Genomic DNA, 23186 nt, shown 5'->3' with positions numbered 1-23186 from the left:
TAAGGTAAGCATGCTTTTCCACAACTGTTCATGAATTAATCCTTTACTTCTTCATTGACTCCAGTGGCTCTTCATAAATATGACTTTTTAATATAAGAAAAAGCTCATCAATAAGGTCCATTTCTTGGCTGCCTACCATTCCCTGGATCGAGTTGTCTAATCTTTGCTGTGTATTATTTTAAACTGATGATCAACTGACAGAACGACTTCTCTCCCCATTACTTTCCTTTTCCAGAAGAAAATATATTTTTTCATACCTTTGCCTCTTTATACTCCTAAATGCTTTTTGAGTGACTTTAAAAAATTTTTAAGTATGAAATATATTGCAGTGCTAAAACCTGAGAACATTACTTGGAAAAGACTGGTCCTCTTCAAGAACATCATGTGTCTCTAACTGATTCAAGTCTTTTCTAAAATTCACAAAGACATGTCCTGTCTATTTCATATTAAGATTATTCTTTTTTTCTAAAAAACTTTATTTATTTATTTGACAGCGAGAGAGGGAACACAAGCAGGAGGAGTGGGAGAGGGAGAAGCAGACTTCCTGCCGAGCAGGGAGCCCGATGTGGGGCTCGATCCCAGAACCCTGGGATCATGACCTGCACCGAAGGCAGACGCTTAAGCGACTGAGCCACCCAGGCGCCCCATATGAAGATTATTCTTAAGCATTGTTTTGGGGGACCTGCCACAGCACATAAACCCCTGTGTTCTGGTCAGATTGCATTTAGTTTTGGTTCTTTTCATTCGGATGAAAACCGAAGAATGGAAACAGGTCAAACAGTTTCATATGCCTGTTATTTATTGCCCAATAAAGATACTTAGAAGCTGCAAGTGTTGCTTGCAGTTCTCTCCAAGGGGAAAACTTCCAGGTGTTCCCTAAATCCCCAATTTGCCTGTTGTTGAGAGTTGAATCTTATTTGTTCCGTTTCTATTTAAACAATAACTTTCAGGAGCTGAACTGATGCGGATACATTATTATTGACTGAAGTCCATACCTCCTTCGGATTTCCTTGGTTCTTACCTAATGTTCTTTTTCTGTTCAATGATCCTACTTTATATTTTGTTGTCCTGTCTCCTTAGTCTCCTCTTGGCTGTGAGTTTTTCAGAATGTCTTTGTTTTTTGTTGACCTTGACTATTTTGAGGAGTGCTGGTCAGGTATTTTATAGAATATCCCTCAATTGGGATTTGTCTGTTTTTCTGATGGTTAGACTTGGGGTGGGTGAGGTTGTGGGTTTTGGTGAGAAGACCAGAGGTTAAAGTCCATTTTCATTCCATCATGTCAAAGGTACTGTGCTTGGTTAAATAGGATCATCTCCCCCCAAAACTTGGACTCTCAGAATGTGACCTTAAGGATGCCTGGGTGGTTCAGTCAGTTAAGCATCTGCCTTAGGCTTACGTCATGATTCCAGGGTCCTGGGATCGAGTCCCACATCGGGCTCCTTGCTCAGCAGAGGGCCTGCTTCTCCCTCTGCCTGCCACTCCCCCTGCTTGTGCTCTCTCTCACAAATAAATAAAATCTTAAAAAAAAAAGAACATGACCTTATTTGAAAAGAGGGTCTTTGCAGATGTGATGAATTTAGGATGAGGTCATAGTTAGAATGAGTCCTGATCCCATGATTGGTGTCCTTATAATAAAAAAGAGACATAGAGGTATACACACAGGGAATGCCATGTGGTGGCAGAGACCGAGATTGGAATTATGTTGCCACAAAACAAGGAATGCCAAAGATTGCAGGCAACCAGCAGAAGCTAGGAGGGAAGCATGGAAGAGATTCTCCCTCTGAGCCCTCAACAGGGAACCAACCCTTCCAAGTCCTTGATTTTATTTTATTTTTAAAGGGCGCCTGGGTGGCTCAGATGGTTAAGCGTCTGCCTTCAGCTTCGGCTCAAGTCATGATCCCAGGGTCCTGGGATCGAGTCCCGCATCGGGCTCCCTGCTCCTTGGGAGCTTGCTTCTCCCTCGGCCTCTCTCTCTCTGTCTCTCATGAATAAATAAATAAAATCTTTTTTAAAAATTATTTATTTATTTATTTGAGAGAGAGAGCAAGTGGGGAGAGGGGCAGAGGGAGAGAGAGAATCTCAAGCTGACTCCGTGCTCAGCATGGAGCCTGACATGGGCCTTGATCCCAGGACCCTGAAATCAAGAGTAGGATGCTTACCCAACTGAGCCACCCAGGCACCCCTAAGTCCTTGAGTTTAGACATCCTTCCTCCAGAACTATGAAAGAATAAACTTCTGTTGTTTTAAGCCTTTAAGTTTGTGATAACTTGTCACAGCAACCATAGGGAACTAAGACAGTTGCATCTATCGGTATGATTTTGATAGTGACCTTGATCATCTGGCTGAGGTAGCGTTTACCAGTTTTCTCCACTCTAAAGTTAGTATTTCCCCCTCTTTGCACACTGCGTTCTTTGGAAGGAAGTCATTGTACACAACCCCTTTAAGGAGGGAATTCTGTTCTACATCACAAGGAGGGTTTATTTGTCACTACTGTGAGATTTCTTCTTCCAGTATTTTCATATATGGTATTACCAGTTTAAAAGACCGATATTACCTGTTGAAGAACTTGCGTGTAGCAACTTTGTCAAGTCCCGTTATTTATTCTATTAGCTTTCTTTCCCATTTATTTGGATTGTGTGTAATTGTAATTGCAAGTAATGCTCTTACCTCTTCTTTTTATATCTTACATTTCTGTTATATGTTTTATTGCATTGGCCAGGACTCCAGAAGGCTGTTCAAGAATAGCAGTGATTGGCAATCTAGCGTCCAGCCTGGGACTTTTGTCTGTTGGGACTCAGGCCTCCTCCTCCACTCCCTACATGTAATTCTAGTGGTCGATTACCAGTCACAGTGATGACATTTGGAAGTTTTTGGGTTTGTGAGCAAATGGCTAGGAGAGAATTCTTGAGATGTTTTTGGTGCAAAAAGGTGATTGTATTAGAGCATGGGGACATGACCCGTGGACAGAAAAGAGCGGCACTGGGATTGTGAGGAGTGACTGATTGTATACTTTTTAATTAGTGGGTTTTAGGGATAGCATAAGTCTCTTAAGGAATTTGAAAGCAAGGCTTTCAGGACCTTGAGGGGCTGGCTGCTGTTAAGCTATTTTTAGTCTTTAATAAAACAGAAACAGGCAGGAAGACAGCCATGAGTTTCTTGAGTAAGGTCAACCTCTGTATGTTTCAGGTATCTATCAGTGGGACACAAGCTCTAAGGAGGTTTAATTTAAGCTACATTTGTCTTGCCTTTGTTTCCCTTATCAACAGCACCCAGCCCCTTTGGGCAAGCCAAACATCAGACCCTATTTCCCTGCCCAGGGTGATTGTTTCAAAGTGGGCAAGAAACCTACATATGAAACCTACATACGTAAGTTTCCTCCCTGTTTGTCTCTTTGTTTGGAGCTAGAAGAGGGAGGGTCTTATTATCTGGCTTAGGGGGTGGGAAAGAAAGGGGTGAGGGTTGCTGGAGGCCCCCCTGCCCCCTCCAGGGAAAGAGAGCTTGCCTACAGAGAAAAAAAAAAAAGTCACACACACACACACACACACAACCAAGGAGAGAATAAAAAATGGTGGTAAGATGAGAGAGGAAGAGAGAGGGGGAGGGGGGGAGCACTAAAGACCTTGTTTTAAAATCCCTGAACCCAAACTTTCTGGTTATGTGAGCCCCCAAAGTTGGATCACTTCTAGGACAGAAGGAATTTCGACTATTACAGAAATCATCCTGTCCTGGTGAGGAACGTTTGTTAGGCAATTCTTGTGTAGCAGGTTGAAGGCCACGTGGTCCACCTACACAAGCTCATTGAATCCTCACCCAAACCAGTGATGGAGATGCTATTTCAATTTTACAGATGAGGGAACTGAGGCTCTAGGAGGCAAGCAAGTGGCTCTGCCCCCAGGGAGACCGTAGCAGGTGTCTCCTGAATCCGAGTTTGTTGACACTCACAACCTCTCGTTCCCCCATAGTTCTATTTGGAAATTGTGAGCTTGTTGCTCTCTTTTGATAGATTCTAAGTTGATACAGTTGGTGGGCGGGAAAGAGTACGCAGATTCCAAACGCAGCCGCAGAGCATGTGCTGAGCGCACTCCGCTGAGCGCACTTTGCAGAGCGCGTCCCGCCAGAGCAGAGGTGCCTGCGATGGAGGAGTGCGCCCAACCCGCGCCCCTGGCTGGCCGCCCGGGCCGAGTGAGAGCTCTAGGGTCTTCCTGGCCCGACGTTTCACAGCCTGAAACCTCCGGGGGGAGGCGCAGGGCCAGCTCAAGCCCTGGCGTCCGAGGCTCGGAGGCCCCAGGCCCCCAGAACGTTTTCCGTCTGTTTCCAGACGTTCTGCAGCCTGTTGCCTTCCCAGTCCAGGAGTCCGTGGGCCTCTGCGAGACCCGCGGGCGTCCACGCGGCGGCAGAGGTGCAAGGGAGGCACCCAAGGTCGCGGCTGGGCAGGAGGCGCGCGCGGCTGGGCCCGGGGCTGCGGGTCGGCTCCCGATGCGGGCTGGGCGGCCCGGGGCGGGGACTGGAGCCGGAGCGGCCCTGCACCCTCCCAGAGGCCGCCTCTGCGCTCCCCAAACGCAGAGCGCCAGGCGCATGGAGGCTGCAGAGTCGTCCGGACGGGAAGGCCAGGGGGCCATCCCCAAGCACCCCGGGGCCATCCCCAAGCGCCTCGGGGCCATCCCCAAGCGCCCCGGGGCCACCCTCAAGCGCCCCGGGGCCACCCTTAAGCGCCCCGGGGTCATCCCCGAGCGCCTTCGGGCCATCCCCGAGCGCCCGGTGGCCACCCCGGAGCGCCCCGTGGCCACCCGCGAGCGCCCCGTGGCCACCCACGAGCGCCCCGTGACCATCCCCGAGCGCCCCGGAGCCACCCCCGAGCGTCCCAGGTCGCGCTGCCCGCTGCTGTCCGGCTTCCGAGAGGAGCTGTGGGCTCTCCTGCTTCTGGCGGGCCCCGCGGTAAGTAAGGTGGCCTCGGTGGGAGGTGGGTCCCGCGGGTCGGGGGCCCGGTACGCGTGTCGCCGCGGGGCAGAGCGGGCGGGCGCCGGGGGACGCGGTGCCCAGAGGGAGCCCGGCGGGCGCGCGTCCCTGTGCCTCCGCGTGCGTCCCGGGCCGCGCTCTGCACCCTCTCGGGGGCGGCCCCTCCGGGCACAAACCGCACAGGTCGCGCAGCCGGTCCCCGCCCGGGCGCTGGGAGCCCCCAGGGAGCCGGGACCTGCTCGCCTGAAGGCTGTCTCGGGCGCCTTTCTGGGTGAGGATTCCGGCGAAGCGAGCAAGTTTTCGCAGGCGTTTGAAACTTGTTTGAATGCTGGTTGTGAGTCGGGACTTCAGCTAAGTTACCATGAGGCAGGGAGGAAGGAGGTGAAATTGTCTCTCTTGCATCGCGATCTCCAAATCCTTCAGAATCTCAGTTAATCTCTGCAAGACGAGACCAGAGGCATCCTGTCCCACGCTCTCCTCCCCGTTATTTTTTCTTAAAGTCTTTAATGTGGTTTTCTTTGGGGTTGAGGTTTCTTCTCAACATTAGGTTAGGGTTTTTTTCCTGCGTTATCTATTTAAAAGTGATGTGGGTTTTCAAAACCACAAGAAACAGAATCCCATCCCTGTTCTCCTGACAGCTTGGGTGGTTTTCAAGTCAACAGAGTGAGTCATTTCATTGGACAAGACGAATCCGTTGTGTTTTTAAGGCATACGTTTTGGGCCACTGAGTAGACATTCCACACCTGCAAAGGGTAAGGTGGGTGGGTGCGTCTTCCTGGCGCGGTGACAATTCTGTTTGTGGGGCCCAGTGATACCTGCTGTGGTGTGCATGGGGGCAAGATAATGCCACGGAACGAAAATTCACCCAGCAAAAAAGGTGTTTGTGAAGCTCTCTTGAAAAACGGGAAGAATGCATGGTTTGGAATCTCCATACCTGGCCCCCAGTTCCTGCTTTGATCTCAGAAGGCAGGTTAGGAAAAGCTGTGTGAACTTGAGTAGTTCCTAACTTTTTAGTCTCTGCTTATCCATCCATAAGCTGAGGAGAATAACCCGTGCCCCAAATTCCCTCACAGGGTTGCTGTGAGAAAAGTCTGTATAAGACTCTTATAATACAACAAGCAAACACCACGAGGCAGCATGCTGAGACCCAGCCTCTCCAAGAACAGGTCCTCTGTCTCTGCAGGTCCCCGAAGTAACCTGGCCCCCCTTGATGTAGGGGACCTTCCAGGTCTCTGGAATGAACACTGGCCTAACTGCTGGGCCCTTTATGTTTGTGTGTGTATAGATAGATGTGTATAGATGTGTGCATAGATGTGTATGACTGTGTTAGTTACAAAATTTGTCCTCGTAGAAAAAAAATCTGGAACACCACGACAAAGAAGCAAAGGAAAACACCACCCAGAGATAATTTCGGTGTTTTCCTTCCAGTCTTGTGTGTTTGGGTTTGTATGTGACGGCTTTACCCAATGGAATTCTGGCACTTGTTTAGTCTCTTATGAATTGTATATGGAGCCCCTCTTGGTCTTTGTACAGCTCTATTCCCATCTGCTGTGAGTTTTCTATTTCCTGAGGGGCTTGGAGGAGGAGAAGATGCCTCCTCCTCCTCCGTGCTCAGTGTCCCAGACTCTGCTCTCCAAGGATCTACCGTCCGTTAGGTGGGATGCCTGGTCTGAATCTCCTCTCTGTGATTTTGCCTCTCCCATTCCGTCTCCCTTCCAGGCCTCTTATATGAGCATTGACCCTTAAGGATCCGAGATAGGCTTCAGGCTCAGGTGTTCAGACTTCCTTACCTCGCTCCCATCGAGCTTTCAATGAAGCCTATAAAGAGAGAACACAAGGGAAAGAGGTGCATGTTGGAAGGTGTGTCATCACAGGTTCTATTCTGCAGAAAACATTTGCAAAGGAGGTGTAGCTGGTAACTACTTAGCCTTGGGCATTTCAATCACGCTTTTTTTTCGTTAGGATTGTATTTCTTTTTTTCTTCTTTTTTTTTTAAGTATTTTGTCTTTATTGCCAGGCTCAGTCGGAGTCCTGAAAAATAATCCCAGAGAGGGATTGCTCGCTCTCCGGGAGCATGGGCTGTGCACACCATTACCGAGGCTGGAAATGGAGTAGAATAGCCTGGGTCCAAACCGAGGGAGCTGGTTTCCGGCTGTGTGCACGAAGGACCATCTGAGAGGGAGCTGGAGAACTTTCTAGGGCTGCAGGGCGGAAGGACCAGAGCAGGCCCCGCAGGGTGAGGGGCCTCTGGACGGACGGGCCAGACTACACACGAGGCATGCAGGCTAATGGTTTGATTTTTATCCTATAGGCAGTGGGGAAAGTCCTTGGTGACATGTAAGCTCAGTAGGAGGAAGCTTCCACACAGGCACAGGATGGTCTAGGCTAAGGTGATAAAGGTTTGCAAGAATAGGAGGCATTTCAAAGGGGGCAGGTGGGAGGAGGAGGCCTGGGGGTGGTCTAGGGCCCTCCCTGGCTCTTTCCCTTCCTTTCCCAGGCCTCCTAACTGTCTCTCAGCTGGATGCACATCTTCATCCCCCTTCCGCCTTGATCCCAGTCTGGACCACGGCAGCCTCCTTGTGTCTTCTCCCCTCTTCAGCTCACGCTGCCCCAAATGCTCCATGTGGAGCCAGACACCAAAGTCCTCTTTTAGAGGGGAATGGGCATGTGAGCTTGTCACCCCCTTTTGTTGGTCTTGTGGGGTCCTCTGGGGTAGGGCTCCTGTCAGGAGCCCGGGTCTTATCTTATTTCTCTGGCTCCCGGTCATCCTTCCCCCAGCCTTGCCTCAGACCCCATTTCCTCGGGCTGCTCTGTTTCCTCTGCCTAGAACGTTCTCCCCAGACGGACAGCCCACCTTCACCTGCTCCTTCACCATTCAGGTTTCAGTGGAGCTTCATTTCTTCCCAAACCTTCTCTGACTCCCAGGTTGTGCTCTTAGAACTCCTCTGTCGTCTTTGTAGTGCCCATCGCCTGTGTAATTGGTGGTGGTATTTCACGTTGAACCTCTTTCCGGGCTCTACGGTGGGTTGCATGGGGGTAGAAATGGAGTGATGGTGTTCATCTTGCTCGGCATGTAGTTTGTGTTGCAAAGACGTTGACCCCAGTTGACCATCCGTAAGTCAAGTGACTTGGGTCCCAGTTGTGCCTCTGTGACTAGCCAGCTGTGTGACTTGGGGCTGCCTGGGTTTTCTCCTATGTCAACGAAGAGGCTGTACTCCATGACCTCGAGGCTCCTTCCAGGGCTGACCTTTCGATGCCAGGGGTGAGCTTTCAGGCATCCACGGGAGGGGGGTGAGACCAGGGCTTCCAGAACGGTGCTCACACAGCAAGCTCACTGGGCAAGCCTACACCTGTTGCCTCTGCAGCATCTGGCCCTGGAGAGCACCCTTCCAAAGCCTGCAAGGGGCAATAGTTTTGGTTCTTGCTGCCTGGCTAAAAAAATGAGCAGGGCCTCCGTGATAGGAAGAAACAGAGGCACGGTCAGCCTGGCGATTTCTATCGTACATTTGTCTACAGCTAGTCACTGCCCATCAGGCTGTTGTTGAGACAGCCATCCTTGAGACACGGGGGGGAACAGAATGGGCTAATTGCTCAGGCGTGGCAAGAGGCCCCGTGATGGGTCTCGTCCTTGACCCCGCCGCGTCTTGACCGGGTGTGGATGGGATGGGTGTGGGGGTGTTGAAAGGCAGATCCCACAGCGCCAAAGACATCTGGGATGTCTCTTGAGCTAGGGCAGGGCATGGGCCTGCTGAGCAATGTCCCCAGGTGATCCTTATGTACGTGAACCACAGCGATGGCCAAGAGCTCACCCAAAGGGCTTAAAACCAGGATTTGAAAACAAGTATGCGCGGCTAGCAAATATCAGCTCTGGAGCCAAGATCTCCCTGGGACTGATGGTCAGAAAACGTTTCTGTGTTGTGCAACCTGAATCCCATGTTACCGTCACCCTAGCAAGGCTGCAGTGGGCCCAACAAAGAAATGGTTTGAGCATCTCACATGGATGAGCTTAACTCAGCCAGACTCCCTGGCCTTTCGTCTAGGAAACATAACTCTTTCCAGGCTTGGACTGGGCACTTGCCCTAAGAAAACGCCCGTTTCCCCGCCCAAGTACAAAAGGTGTTCCGTGTAGCGCAATTAGTAATAGCAAAATCGGGGAAGTGGCCCAAAGGCCTGACCCTAGATGAGGCTGAGCATGTTCTTTATGCAAAGCCACGAAAACAGCTTGTGGGGGACCGGAGCATCATGTAGCAGAAGTATGCCATTCTGTGGAAAGGGGGGAACAGATTCCATGACGCAACCATTTGTAAGAGTTGACATGGCTGAGAGGATAATGACCTGAAAAGATTTGAAAGTGATGCTGAGTTTACAAAAAAAAAAAGGACCCTGTGACCTTCATTTTTTTTTTTAAAGATTTTAGTTATTTTATTTGAGACAGAGAGATTGAGAGAATGAGTGGGAGGAGGGGCAGAGGGAGAAGCAGACTCCCCCGCAGAGCAGGGAGCCCAGCACGGGACTTGATCCCAGGACCCTGGGATCACCACCTGAGCCGAAGGCAGATGCTTCACCCTGAATCAAGCCACCCAGGTGCCCTGTGACCTTTAAAGTTATGAAAACTCACAGACATCAAGCTCTGCTGGATGAAACCACAAAGCCCACCTGTAGGGTGGTGACATGGCCTAGATGGTGGCCATCCCCTAATATAGGCCTACTGGGGGTGGGGGGACGGGGGTCCCTTGGCTCTCGCTTTAGGTTCTCTAGAATTGGGTTTTTCATACCAACTTTTTGATTTTTCACCCCTGCCCCCAGCTTTTCATTGTCCCTTGCCTCTTGTCTCGTCTTTGGCTTACTTTTGCAATGCATTCTAAAAGCGTCCCTTCTGCCCTTCTCAGTAGCAGAAAGTCCTATTGGACTAGAAGCTGTGCCGCTGGGGGCCCAAGAAGGAGGGCACCTTGTCCGCAGTTGTGACTCTTTAGGCACCTGTTCTATCTTCCGGGGAATGGGAGTCAGACCTCAGTGCCTCTTGGACCATGTAAACCTCCTTGGGAGAGGGGCTTTCCTGAGAGGTACTGCATGGCCAGGGTCTGGCAGGTGGCAATGGTGGGGTGTGAGGTAGTTGGGAATTACCCTAAGGAAATAAGGTCAGTGTCCAAACAGGCAACTATAGGATTGTGGAGCAACTCATGTTCTTGGAATGGTGAGGAAGAATGGCTTAAGGTTCCGGAAGCAGATTTTGCCCTCCCACCTGAGCCTTCTCAGGATTCAAGAATTAAAGGTGCTTGGCAGATTGGGGGATGTCTCACCCCAAGATTCCAGAGCCCACCGACCTTCCGGTTGGAGAGCCCCATTCTTAGCTCAGGGGTTCCTGTTTGTGGCATCTCGTGCTGGCTTTTGAAGGCTGTATTCCCTCCAGTCCTCCTTGGGAATGTGAGATGACAAGGGGGTTATCCCAGAAGGCGGCCCCTGAGAATTTCAGAGAAAACATACCTGTGATCTATGGCTTGAGAATCTTAACATGAAAAATCAACTCAAAAAGCCGGGAAGTTCTCAAAAATGGGATGCTGATCGCGGTTGGAAATGAACTCTTGAATATCCTTCAAGAAGCCTACCAGAAGTCGCACGTTTGTCTGTGAAAGTGGGCAGAGGCTGACTAACGGCCGAATTTCTTTACCTTTTTTTTTTTAAGATTGATTGATTTATTTGAGAACAAGGGAGCACGATCGGGAGGGGCAGAGGGAGAGGGAGAATCTCAAGCAGACTCTGCACTGAGCGCAGAGCGCAACTCGGGACTCCATGTCACGACCGTGAGATCACAACCTGAGCCGAAACCAAGAGTCGGACCCTTAATGGACCGCCCTATCCAGGCGCCCCTTGGTTTCTTTACTTCTGACTGGAGTCGATTTGGAGAGCGTGGGGGGCGCCCCCGTGCGCCGGGACCTCGCGCCCTCCTCCCCGTGATGGTTGGCACTCATCTATAGCTCCTTTTCTGTCTCTTCCAAGTTCTTGGCGCAGTTGATGGTGTTTCTGATCAGTTTCACAAGCTCTGTGTTCTGTGGCCACCTGGGGAGGCTGGAGCTGGATGCTGTCACCCTTGCCATCGCGGTACGTATGGGACTTGCTAACACACCTTTCTGAAAGCCATCGGTATGAGTTTCCTCTCTCAGGAAGTCCCACTCGTTAAGGGCTTAAACCAGCACAATTCATTATCTCGGTGCTGGAGGTCAGAAGTCTCAAATGGGTTTTGCTGGGCTGAAAAAAGGTGTTGGCCGGGCTGTCACCTTACTTCCGTTTGCAACTATAATTCTCCTTTGCCCTGTAAGTTCACATTTTCCCAGGCTCCGGGGGTTAAGATGGGACATCTTTGGAGGGCTGTTATTCTGTCTGCCACATCAGTGAATCTGTAATCCATGGAGCTCTTGACTCCTGCCCCCCACTTCCATCTCCATGATATAGAACTGGAAGATGACATCCTGGGTCCTAGTGTCTAAACCTAAAATTGGGAGGAACCCCAAATCCTCTTTGTATCTTAGATGTGAATCCCCCAAACCAAAGAGATGTCATCGACCTCTGTCAGGGGCTAACTGGCTATGTGTGGCCAAATGGTCCTGCCGACTTATTTCGTTGGCTAGCTAGGTGTTTCTAGAAAGGTGGAGCCTGTGGCTTTCAGCAGATATGTGTCCCGCTTCTTCTCCGCCTCCCCGGTTCCCCCTCGCTGCTGCCCTGCTCAGGCACACGTTTGCCTTATCTGCCTGGTCTCCCTAGCCATGGGCGTTTGCTGCCTCTGGACTGTGCAGGACTATTCTGAGTTGGCCCCAGGTATATATATGGATTGTCTTGCTTTCAGGGAGCAACACGGGCAACCCCCGGCTTAATTATCCTTTTGGGGTTTTAATGTTTTGAAGTCTGGGGGGAGAAATGCATTAAGCGAGCCTCTAGCAGATGCCCTTTCGCCAAGGAAGTGCAAGAAGGCTGGTGCTTCTAGGCTGAGCCCAGTTGGGGCTGTTGTCCTTGGTTAGTGCCCTGCAGACTCAGTTGCAGATGGCAGGTTCCAGACATCCCGTGATGCCACGCCCTGGTGTTGGGGGTGCTTCCCTGGGCTCCCCAAAGCTCCAGGGACCCGGGGATTTAGTTGGTGTCCCTAGTCAAGACAAGTGCACCCAGGAGCTCTCTGACCTTGACTTCAGAGGCTTGATTCTGAGCCCTTTAGAGTCCTTTGGGATACTGTCCCAGGCCGTGCTTGGTCTGGGGCAAGTGGACTTACCCAGAACTGCTAATGTGCGACATGGCATTCCCCTTAAGGATGATTCACGTTCCTCTGAAATTGGGGACCAAAATGCCCAGCACTTGGGAAAGAAAAGGGCTTGGTAATAACCTCTGGCTGAGATTTTTCTTCTCTCCAAGTTTGTTGCCCGTCTTTTAATTAAGCGGGCCCAGAGGATTTGTGCCAGCGCTCCAGGGGAGGACAGAGCTGAGTAGGGTGACTTGGGCGGGTTGCCGGAGGCACATGGCAGCCTCTGATCAGTGGGGACAGAGAATTCGCCTTCCTGTCTCCCTTATACTGCGTGGCCGTCTTGGGTTTCTTTCCAGGTCATCAATGTCACTGGTATCTCCGTGGGCTTTGGCTTATCTTCTGCTTGCGACACGCTCATGTCCCAGGTAAGCGGAAGCTGCAGGTGACTCTGGCAAGTGACTGTGGACACGGGAGCTGGGAGGGCCCCACCGGCAGGAAGTGGGGAGGGTCTTGTGCACAGAGGGAGGGACTCCCCGACGGCAACCCCTCAGTTCCACTATCCAGTGCTTGCTTTTTTGGAAATGTGGCTGGGTGCCTTGCAGGCTTGGGAAGTCATGTTTGCACGTCTGGCTTACACTACCTTTTGACCAAATAGGGGACATTTTGTACAAGCCCGTCTTCGCACTTTCCACATCACTGAGTTTGGCACCGTCCCGTGCTTCTCGACCTTGAGTGCCCACCCGAGCTCCCTGGGGGGCTTGTTAAAACAGGCCGGGGGCCTCCTGCCAGTGGCATGCTGGTAAATGTTGAATGTCCATGTCTTGGGCGGGAGAAGGGCAGATGTTCTGACCTGCACAGTTTGCTCATTCCGGTGGCAGAAGGAGCTCATTTATAGCTGGTCTCAGGCTGCCACACAGATGTCGCTGAACATGGGCCAGGGAGAGACGTGCACAGTTTGGCTTTTGGAAGCCCGTGGGAGCGGGCTTCGGCCCCCCCACTGGCCGTACCCCAGAGTTTCTGCTTCACAGGTTGGGGGGTGGGGTGGGGGCAAGATACTGCATCTCTAAGAGGTTACCAGCTGATGCCACCCTGACTGGCCCATCAGAATCTCATGGGGAGCTTTTAAAAACGACTGCTCTCTGGGGCCCCACCCTGGACCTGTTAAATCCAGACCGTCTTTGGTGGGACCGTGGCATTGGGGTTTTAAAAATGTTCTCCAGGTGATTCTAATGGGCAGCCAAGTGTGAGAACCAAGAATACCTAAAGAGCGTGGCAAAGTCCTAGGACCATCTGATTGAAGGCTTTTGGGGGGCTGGGGGGTGCCGTTCCTCTGCTAACGGCTTTGTTTGCATTGTGCGCACCCAGACATACGGGAGCCGGAACTTGAAGCATGTGGGGGTCATCCTGCAGAGGGGGATCCTGATGCTGCTCCTCTGCTGCTTCCCCTGCTGGGCGCTCTTCCTCAACACCCAGCAGATCCTGCTGCTCTTCCGGCAGGACCCGGCCGTGTCCAGGTAAGATGGGCCCATGCCGAGGCGCGGTTGGGTCCATCTTGGCAGAAAGATGGTCCCATCCAAGTTTAGCAAAGGCTACACACCAGGAGGGGGGTCAGCGTTCCCTAGCGGACTTCTGCCAGGCCATCGTGCTGTCCACGCCTGCCACCTAAGATCTAGATCCCTCCTTACTTGAATGACTTCAGGGTAAAAAGTTTGGAGCGAGACAAGACTTGGCAAACGTCCTCCACTTGCCTGAGATAGTAGTTCATGGCGTTTGTTCATGGTTTCGTGGTTCTTGACCCTGGTTGATACTCAGATCACCTGGGTGTTTTAAAAACCCACCCATACCTGGTGCCCCACCCCTCTCAGGGTTCTGTTCTAATTGGCCTTGGGGGCAGCATGGGCATCAGTGTCTTTCAAAGTTCCCCTAGATGATTCTTTTTTTTTTTTTAAAGATTTTATTTATTTATTCATGAGAGACGGAGAAAGAGAGAGAGAAGCAGAGGGAGAAGCAGGCTCCCAAGGAGCAGAGAGCCCGATGCGGGACTCGATCCCAGGACCCTGGGATCATGACCTGAGCCAAAGGCAGACGCTTAACCGTCTGAGCCACCCAGGCGCCTTCCCCTAGATGATTCTAATGTGCTGCCAAGTTTTGAGGCCTGGCTTAGTTCGTAAGAACCTTTAAAACAAGTTCTTGTCCTAGACCAATGGCTGTGAACCTAGGGGATCTTTGGCAACGTTGGGAGGCAGTTCTGGTTATCTGTCAGAACTAGTATGGGGAGAAGCCAGAGATAACTACAAAACATCCTCCTATGCACAGCAGAGAATTATCTGGCCATCGTGCTGAGGTTGAAAAACCCTTTCCTAGACCTAAAGATTTGGAATAACCAAGAGCGGTAACCTGGGTATAAGATGATGAGGTCTGTGGGTCCATTTTCACATTTGCTCCAGCACGTGAAGCTCATTGATTCGAAAAGAGCCAAGAATGGGAAAGGGGGTGTTCGGTAGCTTATCCTCCCTACCCTTCCCTCAAAACGGAGACCCCTGCCACCTTTTTTTTCTTTTCGTTATGTAGGCTGACCCAGGATTATGTCACGGTCTTCATTCCAGCTCTTCCTGTAAGTTTTCAAGGGGTTACGGGGCCCCCTTCTTGAGGTTCACTGGTAGAAGGCAGCTGCGGTACCTGGGAGCTCAGTGTGTTGGGTCAGTCTTCCAGGATTCATACATGTGACGTTGGCTCCTTCAAGGACCGTGGCTTTCATTATGCTCATGAAAGACACACGTGTCTGTCCCTCAAGGAACACCTGGGTCAAGGCAAGTCCAGGAGGCCCCTGTCCCGAACTCCTACGAACTTCCGGAATCACGCACCAAAAGGAGTTCAGGCTTTTTTTTTTTTTGGATGGTGGTAATTTCTTCCTCGTGTCAGAACCCCCGAGGGCCTCACTCTGAACTTTTAGATTTGTTTTCCTTGCTGAGCGTGATCGCATAGCTCCCTCAGTGTGTGTGCGTGTTGGACACAGTAGTCCATGGTCAATGAACAATCAAAGCTCATTTTATTCAGTTGGGCGGTATGGCTGTCTTGGTTTGCATGGGCTGCCATAACAAAACACAGACTGGGTGGCTCAAACAACAGAAATCAATTTTTTTCACGCTGGTGGAAACGGGAAAGTCCAAAATCAAGGCGTGGCAGGGTTGGTGTCCTCGAAGGCCTCTCTCCGTGGCTTGTAGAAGGCCTCCTCCTTGCTGTCTTTTCTCCTGGTGGTCCCCCTGAACAGGTGCAGCCCTAGGGTCTCTCATCTTATAATGACACCAGTCCTGTTGGGCTAGGGCCACTCTAATGGCCTCATTTTAACTTAATCAGCTCTTTAAAGACTATCACCAAATAAAGGTCCCATTGGGGGTTAGGGCTTTGACTTGGGAATTTGGATGGATACAATTCAGCTCTTAAAAGTAGCTATCTGCTCTCCTGATTGGCCTTGTGGTCTTTAATTTATACTGAAATCTTCAACACTTAATATTCTTTGAATTGTTCCAGCAAATAGGACTGTTATCTAGTCTGTACCATAAAAGGGGTGCCTCCCTTAGAGTTGGCCCAGGGGCCTCCTTGATAGCATAGCACCCCTGGAAGAATCCTTGCCATGCACTCAAGGGAACCGCTCTCCCAGACCCTAGGGTCTCTTGGATCATGTTGGAACACCCTGGCCCCAGACACCCTGGCTGCCGCCCCCTGCCCCCGGTCCCCCTCTTGAGATGGGGTGCTTCTGTGGCTCCATATGGAAGCAGAGGGCAGCCAAGCCGAGGCCAAAATGTTAACCTTCGTCTCTTATTCTCTTGTAGGCAACGTTTCTTTATGCATTACAAGTTAAATATTTGTTCAGCCAGGTAATGCAGACTCTCCTTTCTCTTTGTGTGTGTGTGGGGGGGGGGCTCGTGGGAGTTTATGCCTTTCAGTGATGGGGGGGTCCCTGAAAATACTCAGGAACCACTGAAGTACATTTCCCCGTGTTGTAGGCACAGGACTTTGGTGTGGAGAGGTTTATGAAGTGAAATCAAGGAGAGGATATGTTATTGTTGGCTTTGGAAAATTCTTATCCGATTCCCCCTCGGAAATAATTGCCATTGGCCGATTAGGGTTAGCACTGGAGTGGTCTTTGGCTCTGTGCTCTTACCTGGCTCCCTGGCAGTAAGGGTGTGTGCCCGTGGGCCCTGCAGAGGGCACCTGTTGGGCTCCAGGGAGCCAACCTCTCAGCCCGACTCTCCTCAGTGGGGCGTGAAGGCCCACGTTGTAATGATACCTCACGTTGGTCAGATCTCCACACGTGACTGACAGCCCCGGGACGGTAGGTACGGATTTATGATGCTAGCGTATGTGGGACCATGGACTTGCTTCCAGGTGAATCCAGGTAAATGAGGGTACCGGGCAGTGGGTCATAGCCCCGGGGGCTGGCTCTCCAGGACACATGGAGGGGCCAAGGGAGGGAAGAGAGAAGGGAGGAGGTTTTCCATCTATTTAGTATTCTTAAATGTAAGATCTTACCCTGTGAGTGAAACATTTCAAATCTTCATCGGTGTCTATAAAGAGGCAGAAATCTCCATCTGCTGTCAGCCCATAACCTTGCTTGAAGGCATGTAGAGGCTGTAGTCTGCTCAGGACCTTCTCCCTGACAGTCAGTCTCCCAGCAAACGCAGGAGCTCCTGACCGCAGGCTCCAGCTCGGTCCAGTGAGGAGAGTGGAAGTGAAAACCCCTCTCTCTGATCCTCGGAGGGACAAGGAAAGATCGAGAAGGAGGAGCCCGGAGCTGAGAGGGGCAAGGAGGCGTGACCTGGGTTTTGGAGAACACGCGGGGTTCTCAAGGCGTCTGGGGTCACCGAAGGGTGAGAATGCAGAGGCCACGACTCGGGTGGAGGGACACAACCAGAGAGGTGTGTTGGCCCTGGCTCAGCATATGGGGCCTTGTGTTTGTTCTCTGCTGCGGATATTTCAGTTGGTGGGAAACCAATCAATTGCCGGGGGAAGAGAGAATTACGGACATGGTCCAAACAAGAGATGCCGTGGGTCTCTGACAAGAAAGGATGTCCTGTGGGAGGAACGGGAGACATATGCCGGGGTGGATCCTAGAGAATGAAATGATCCTTGGGTGCAGGGACGGGCGGGAGAGCCAAGCGTTGCATGTAACCCAGCTTCCATCTTGGGGTGAAGCAGCTGGTCTGGGGGCAGAGTTAACACGGTGGAGAGCCCCAGATGAAACCGGGGGGCTGCTGAGACTTTTAGTGGGGAGAGTTAGAGAAGGCGGCTGGACTGGCTTCTGCTGACCTTCCTTTGCGGGAAGCTTTTTCTGGCATGTTTTTGGTTTCCATCTGTGTGCACATGGCTCCCACATTTCCAGCTCTAACTGCCAGTCTTGCCTGCTGCCCGTGGGAGGCCTATGCACGTTGTCCTTGACCTTCTCATCCCCCAGGCCTGCCTCCACTTGCCTGCCTTCCCTCCCAGTCATTGACCTCCAAAATCTTCTCTTTGGGTAACCTGTCCTCACATGGGACTCCCATCTTTTCTTTCACTCCCACGGCCCATCAGTGATGGTCCTGTAGGTCCTGCCTGTCCCCTCCTGCCTTTACCCCCCCCCGATGCTTCAGTTCCTCTCTCGTTCTTCCTCTTCCTTCTGTGATAACTTCAGGAGCCTCTTACTGAGTCTCCCTGCTCCCAGTCCTTCCCTGGGCCAACCCCACCCCATGCTCCTTCTTTTACCTTCTACCTGAAAGGCAGGTGTGGTCACCTGCCTCCTTTGCTGAAAAACTAAGCAGGTCACCTGATAAATTAGTGACCCATAGTAGTGGTTGGCCACGATCGTTGTCCTGGCCCCCGAGCCCAGGACTACTGAGGCCACTAGAGACAAACCCGCAGCACGGCAGAGTTGGGTTTGCCAGCCATGGTGGGGATCAGGGGAGTGTGATGCTCACCCAACAAAGGGGGAAGAGTGCTATGATTCTGAAGGTTGGAGCTCAGGTGCAGTCCAGGGGAGGCCATGTTTTGGTGGGCTCAGAGCAAAGCAGGAGAAGGTCTGCCCTGCCAAGTGGACCCAAGGCCTCCCTCCTTGGGGAGCTCAGAGAGATGCAGATTGCCATGTCCAGAAATCCATGAGAAGCTCTCCCCCCCCACCCCCCGCAAGATGGAAATTGTGGCTACTTTTTTGTGTGTGTGAGAGGGAGAGAGACGTCAATCCCCCAGGGAGGTGAGGGATCTTTTAGGTTTAGCGATACGACTTCAGCAAAATGTCCTGCGGATTTTAGAGAGCCAGGTTTCTCAGAAAAAACATTCAGAGAAGGGGCCAGGGTGACAGTTGGCACCTGGGAGAAGCAGCACCTCCTGTGAACATCACCCCTGGCTTCGTCGTGTCCGTGATTCTGTCCCGATGCTTGGCGGGGTGGCTTTGTACATCCCCAGCCGGTGTGCGTCGTTCTCCTCTTCTGCCGGAAGTCTTCACTGAGATGCCAGACAGCCTGGACTTTTCTGCCTTGTACTTGGGAGCGGAGCCAGGTGTGATGGAATCCTTCCCACACTCTAGCTTTGTGAGCTCATCTTAGATTTTCTTAGCTCACTGAACTTCCATTTGGTCAAGAAAGTGCTGAGCTTTCACCCACTGTCCAGTGCAGAGGGTGACTTGTTTTTCCCCAATCCCCGTTAGTCCTTGCGGTTTGGGAGGCAAACTGATTTGTCTTCCTGCCTCTTTGCTACCTTCTCATCTCTTGCCTGCATCCCTGTGGCCAGAGCTCCATGCTTCACGCCTCTGGGAGGAGGGAGTGGGAGGCAGGAAGGTAGGAGTAGTAAGGATGGGCATCCAGTGAGGTTCTTGTGGCAGTCCGCCGCCTCGCCTGTGTGTTTGGGGACCAAGTGGCAGTCCCGCTCCTTGGTCCCCAGCACAGGGTGTGGTCTCTCCTCGTTCCAGGGAATCGTACTGCCCCAGATCATAACTGGAGCAGCGGCCAACCTTGTCAATGCCCTCATCAACTATCTGTTTCTTCATCAGCTGCAGCTTGGGGTGATGTGAGTCCCAACTGATTCTTGGGAGGGGGGAAGGAATGATCTTGGGATGGGGGAAGGAATGACCGACCGTGTGGCTTTTCCAGGGCAGGATGGTGGGAGGGGGGGTGCCTAGACCTGGTCACGTGTCCGTGTGTGGTCCCCTCCCTGGGCCGCCCTGGAATACACTGTCTGGGATGGACAGTGAGGCTGAGAAAGAAGATGAGTTCAGGGCTTACGCAGGCGGAGGACGGGCACCTCCCCTCACTGGGGCTGTTCTTCGCAGTGGGTCAGCACTGGCAAATATGATTTCCCAGTTCACCTTGGCATTGCTCCTCTTCTTCTACATTCTTGGAAGGAAACTGCATCAAACTACCTGGGGAGGTAAAGACCACCGTTTGTCTTCCATGTCGGACGCAGGTTTTAGCTTGAGTTGAGGTCCAGCCCAGCCACCCACGTGTTGTTAATATGTCTGTGTCCCCGCTACAGGATGGTCCCAGGAGTGTCTGCAGGACTGGGCCTCCTTATTCAACCTGGCCATCCCCGGCATGCTCATGCTGTGCATGGAGTGGTGGGCCTACGAGATCGGGAGCTTACTGAGCGGTCAGTGTGGGGACAGGTGGCGACGGCTGGCGTAAATGCGGGGGGGCCCTGTCCGGAAGCAGGGTGTCAGCTGCCTTTCTCCACCAGGCATCCTCGGCATGGTGGAGCTGGGAGCCCAGTCTGTCGTGTATGAACTGACCGTCATTTTGTACACGGTGAGTGTCTGGGAGCCAGTCGTGGGGAGGTGCTGGATGTTTCCCTTGAAAAAACAGTCCTAAGAACGAGCATAGGCATTCATCACGTTAGTAGTTTTTAAACTGGTTGATGAAAGGAAAATTTCATCCTAGAGCCAGGGAGGGTCCATTTGGAACAATGGGATCTTCCCTGTGAGGCCTGGGAAGTTTGGAAGAATGAGTTGCTCAGTGCTGGTCATGCATGTCCTTGATTGCCACACTTGCCAAACATGAAATATCTTTTCCAGTTGTTACAACACAAATGTCTTTGGGGGCGGGGGGGACAGGTGAGGGAGTCCGAAGGGTGATGGCACTAGGTACATGGCAAGAAGAGCCTAGCTCATTGTGTCTCCCTGAATTCCACTCCTGCCTGGGTCTGTTGCTTCTTAAGCTCTGAGTGACCACTCCTAGGTTAGACCCCAAAGACATGAAAGCTGGGTCTTCAGCGGATACCCATGCCAAAGCCCCCAGCAGCATTATTCACGATAGCCAAAAGGTGGAAACAGGGTGCCTGGGTGGCTCAGTCGTTAAGCGTCTGCCTTCGGCTCAGGTCATGATCCCAGCGTCCTGGGCTCGAGTCCCACATCGGGCTCCCTGCTCTGCGGGAAGCCTGCTTCTCCCTCTCCCACTCCCCCTGCTTGTGTTCCTGCTCTTGCTATGTCTCTCTCTGTCAAAAAAATAAATAAAATCTTAAAAAAAAAAAAGGTGGAAACAACCCAAGAGTCCCATCAACAGGTGGATGGAGAAGCAGAATGTGGTCTGTCCGTACAATGGAATATTACTCAGCCTTGGAAAGGGACAGATTTTGATGTGCTAGAGAAGAATCCCAGTTGTCAGAGGCTTTCCTGTGACTTTTATTGAAAACGGCAACTGGAAATTCCGAAGGGCTTTCATCTCTAGCAAGTGCCGCTTTAGAAAAGGAGAATTGTAATGTGAAAGGGACTAAAGCCAGCACACTAATGCTTAGTCCCCCCTGCCCCACCTTGAGGCTGGTTATATTTAAAAGTTACATAAAATATGTAATTCCTTTTTTTTTTTTTTAAGATTTTTTTATTTATTTGAGAGAGGGTGAGAGGAGAGAGAAAGCACATGAGAGGGGGGAGGGTCAGAGGGAGAAGCGGACCCCCCGCTGAGCAGGGAGCCCGATGCGGGACTCGATCCTGGGACTCCAGGATCACGACCTGAGCCAAAGGCAGCCGCTCAACCAACTGAGCCACCCAGGCGCCCCCTATTTTTTTTAAAGATGTATCTATCTGTCTAAGAGCGAGCACGGTGTGGGGGGTGGGAGTGGGCAGAAGTGAGAGGGGCAGAGGGGGAGAGAATCTCAAACAGACCCTGTGCTGAGTGTGGAGCCTAATAGGGGGTTGATCTCACGACCTCGAGATCAGACTTGAGCCGAAACCAAGAGTTGGATGCTTAGCCGACTGTGCTACCCAGATGCCCCCGTATTTCCTTTTTTTTTTTTTTAAAGATTTTATTTATTTATTTGACAGAGAGAATACAAGCAGGGGGAGTGGCAGGCAGGGGGAGAGGGAGAAGCAGGCTCCCCGCTGAGCAAGTAGCCCAAGGCAGAGCTCGATCCCAGGATCTTGGGATCATGACCTGAGCTGAAGGCAAATGCTTAACCATCTGAGCCACCCAGGCGTCCCTCCTTTTTTTTTTTTTTTCATAAAGAATCATTCTCTTGAGGATCTGTGCTCTTTGTTTTTGCTTTTATTCTCTTCTCATGGGATTTTTAAAATCTGTATTCATCACTTCAACACTTGATATTTTATATATATTTTTAATTTCAGTATGTTCAGTAACTATATCCAAATCAAAACTCTCACCAGTGTCTCCTTGAACATGTAATTTTTAAATCAGTCTCCTACTGCGGAGTATTTAATTTCTAATGTTTTAATATTATAAATAACACTTCAAAGACACTTTAGGACAAATATCTTTATATACTTGATTATTTCTTTAAGATAAATTCCTATTAGTTAAAATTAATTACAGTTTTAAGTCTTTTGCATATATTGCCATGTGCTTTCCAACAGGCTTGTAAGAGTTTACACTTGTGTTTCTCTATCGAAGGAAGGATTTGTACCCTTTACTCGTATTCCCCAACTGTTTATATTTTGCCCCATTTCCTCACTTTATCAATCAATGTATCTAAATATCTATCGCCTCCACAATCCGTATTCAAATACCATCCGTTGTTCTGATAATGTCCTTTATAACTATTTTTATTCTGGAACTAAAGTGTTATGCTTTTTAAAAAATTAATTAATTAAATTTATTTTATTTTTTAAACATTTTATTTATTTATCTGACAGAGAGAGACAGGAGAGAGGGAACACAGGTAGGGGGAAGTGGGAGAGAGAGAAGCAGGCTTCCCGCGGAGCAGGGAGCCCGATGCGGGGCTCAATCCCAGGACCCTGGGGTCATGACCTGAGCCGAAGGCAGCCGCTTAACCGACTGAACCACCCAGGCGCCCCTAATTTATTTGAGAGGGAGAGTACGAGCAGGGAGGAGGGGTAGAGGGAGAGGCAGACTTCCGGCTGAGCAGGGAGCCCGATGCGGGGCTCGATCCCAGGACCCCGGGATCATGACCTGAGCCGAAGGCAGACGCTTAACCGACTGAGCCACCCAGGTGCCCTCCCTTTTTAAAAAGATTTATTTATTTGAGAGTGTGCATGGGGGCGCAAGCGTGAGTGGGGGTGGGAGGTAGGTACAGAGGGAGAGAACATGCAGCTGACTCCTTGCTGAGTGTAGAGCCCAAAGCACGATCCCATGACCCACGACCACGACCCTGAGACCATGACCCCGAGACTACAATCCCAGCCGAAACCAAGAGTCGGAGCCTCAACCAACTGAGCCACCCAGGTGCCCCTAAAGTGTTACGCTTCCTTAATCTTCTTTAATCTAGAACAGATCCTTGGCCTTTCTTTGTCTTTCTTGACCTTGATGTTTTTGAAGAAGAGACCACTTTATACAGACTTTCCCTCAATTTGTCGTGCTGACACTTCTTCGTGAAGAGTTCCGAAGTCTGCATTTTTGGCAGGAATACGATAGAAGTATCGCTGTGTTCTGCTCACACGTTCTGTCAGGAGGCCAGTGACGTGGATTTGTTCCACGACTGATGATATTAGCTGATTTCCCGGTTAAGGTGGTGTCTGCTGGGTTTTCTCCATCACGAAGTCATTTTCTTTCCCTTGGTAATTAATAA

General features: G+C 51.1%; 1 protein-coding gene across 1 annotated transcript in view; it reads left to right on the top strand.

Moving 5' to 3' along the window:
• The window catches only part of LOC117999880 (multidrug and toxin extrusion protein 1-like), a 56937-nt gene that overhangs the window by 15812 nt on the left and 17939 nt on the right, over positions 1–23186 (top strand). The window contains exons 2-10 of the mRNA XM_034989285.1: positions 10955–11056; positions 12542–12610; positions 13551–13699; positions 14757–14799; positions 16019–16063; positions 19126–19223; positions 19486–19583; positions 19689–19802; positions 19890–19957. Of these exons, the coding sequence (XP_034845176.1) occupies positions 10970–11056; positions 12542–12610; positions 13551–13699; positions 14757–14799; positions 16019–16063; positions 19126–19223; positions 19486–19583; positions 19689–19802; positions 19890–19957 (771 nt within the window). The 5' untranslated portion in view covers positions 10955–10969. The remainder of the gene's footprint in view (positions 1–10954; positions 11057–12541; positions 12611–13550; positions 13700–14756; positions 14800–16018; positions 16064–19125; positions 19224–19485; positions 19584–19688; positions 19803–19889; positions 19958–23186) is intronic.

This window comes from Mirounga leonina, unplaced genomic scaffold (genome assembly GCF_011800145.1).
Source record: "Mirounga leonina isolate KUSES-001 unplaced genomic scaffold, KU_Mleo_1.0 Mir_488, whole genome shotgun sequence".
In the NCBI taxonomy this organism is placed as follows: Eukaryota; Metazoa; Chordata; class Mammalia; order Carnivora; family Phocidae; genus Mirounga; species Mirounga leonina.
This window is presented reverse-complemented; position numbering and strand designations above follow the sequence as displayed.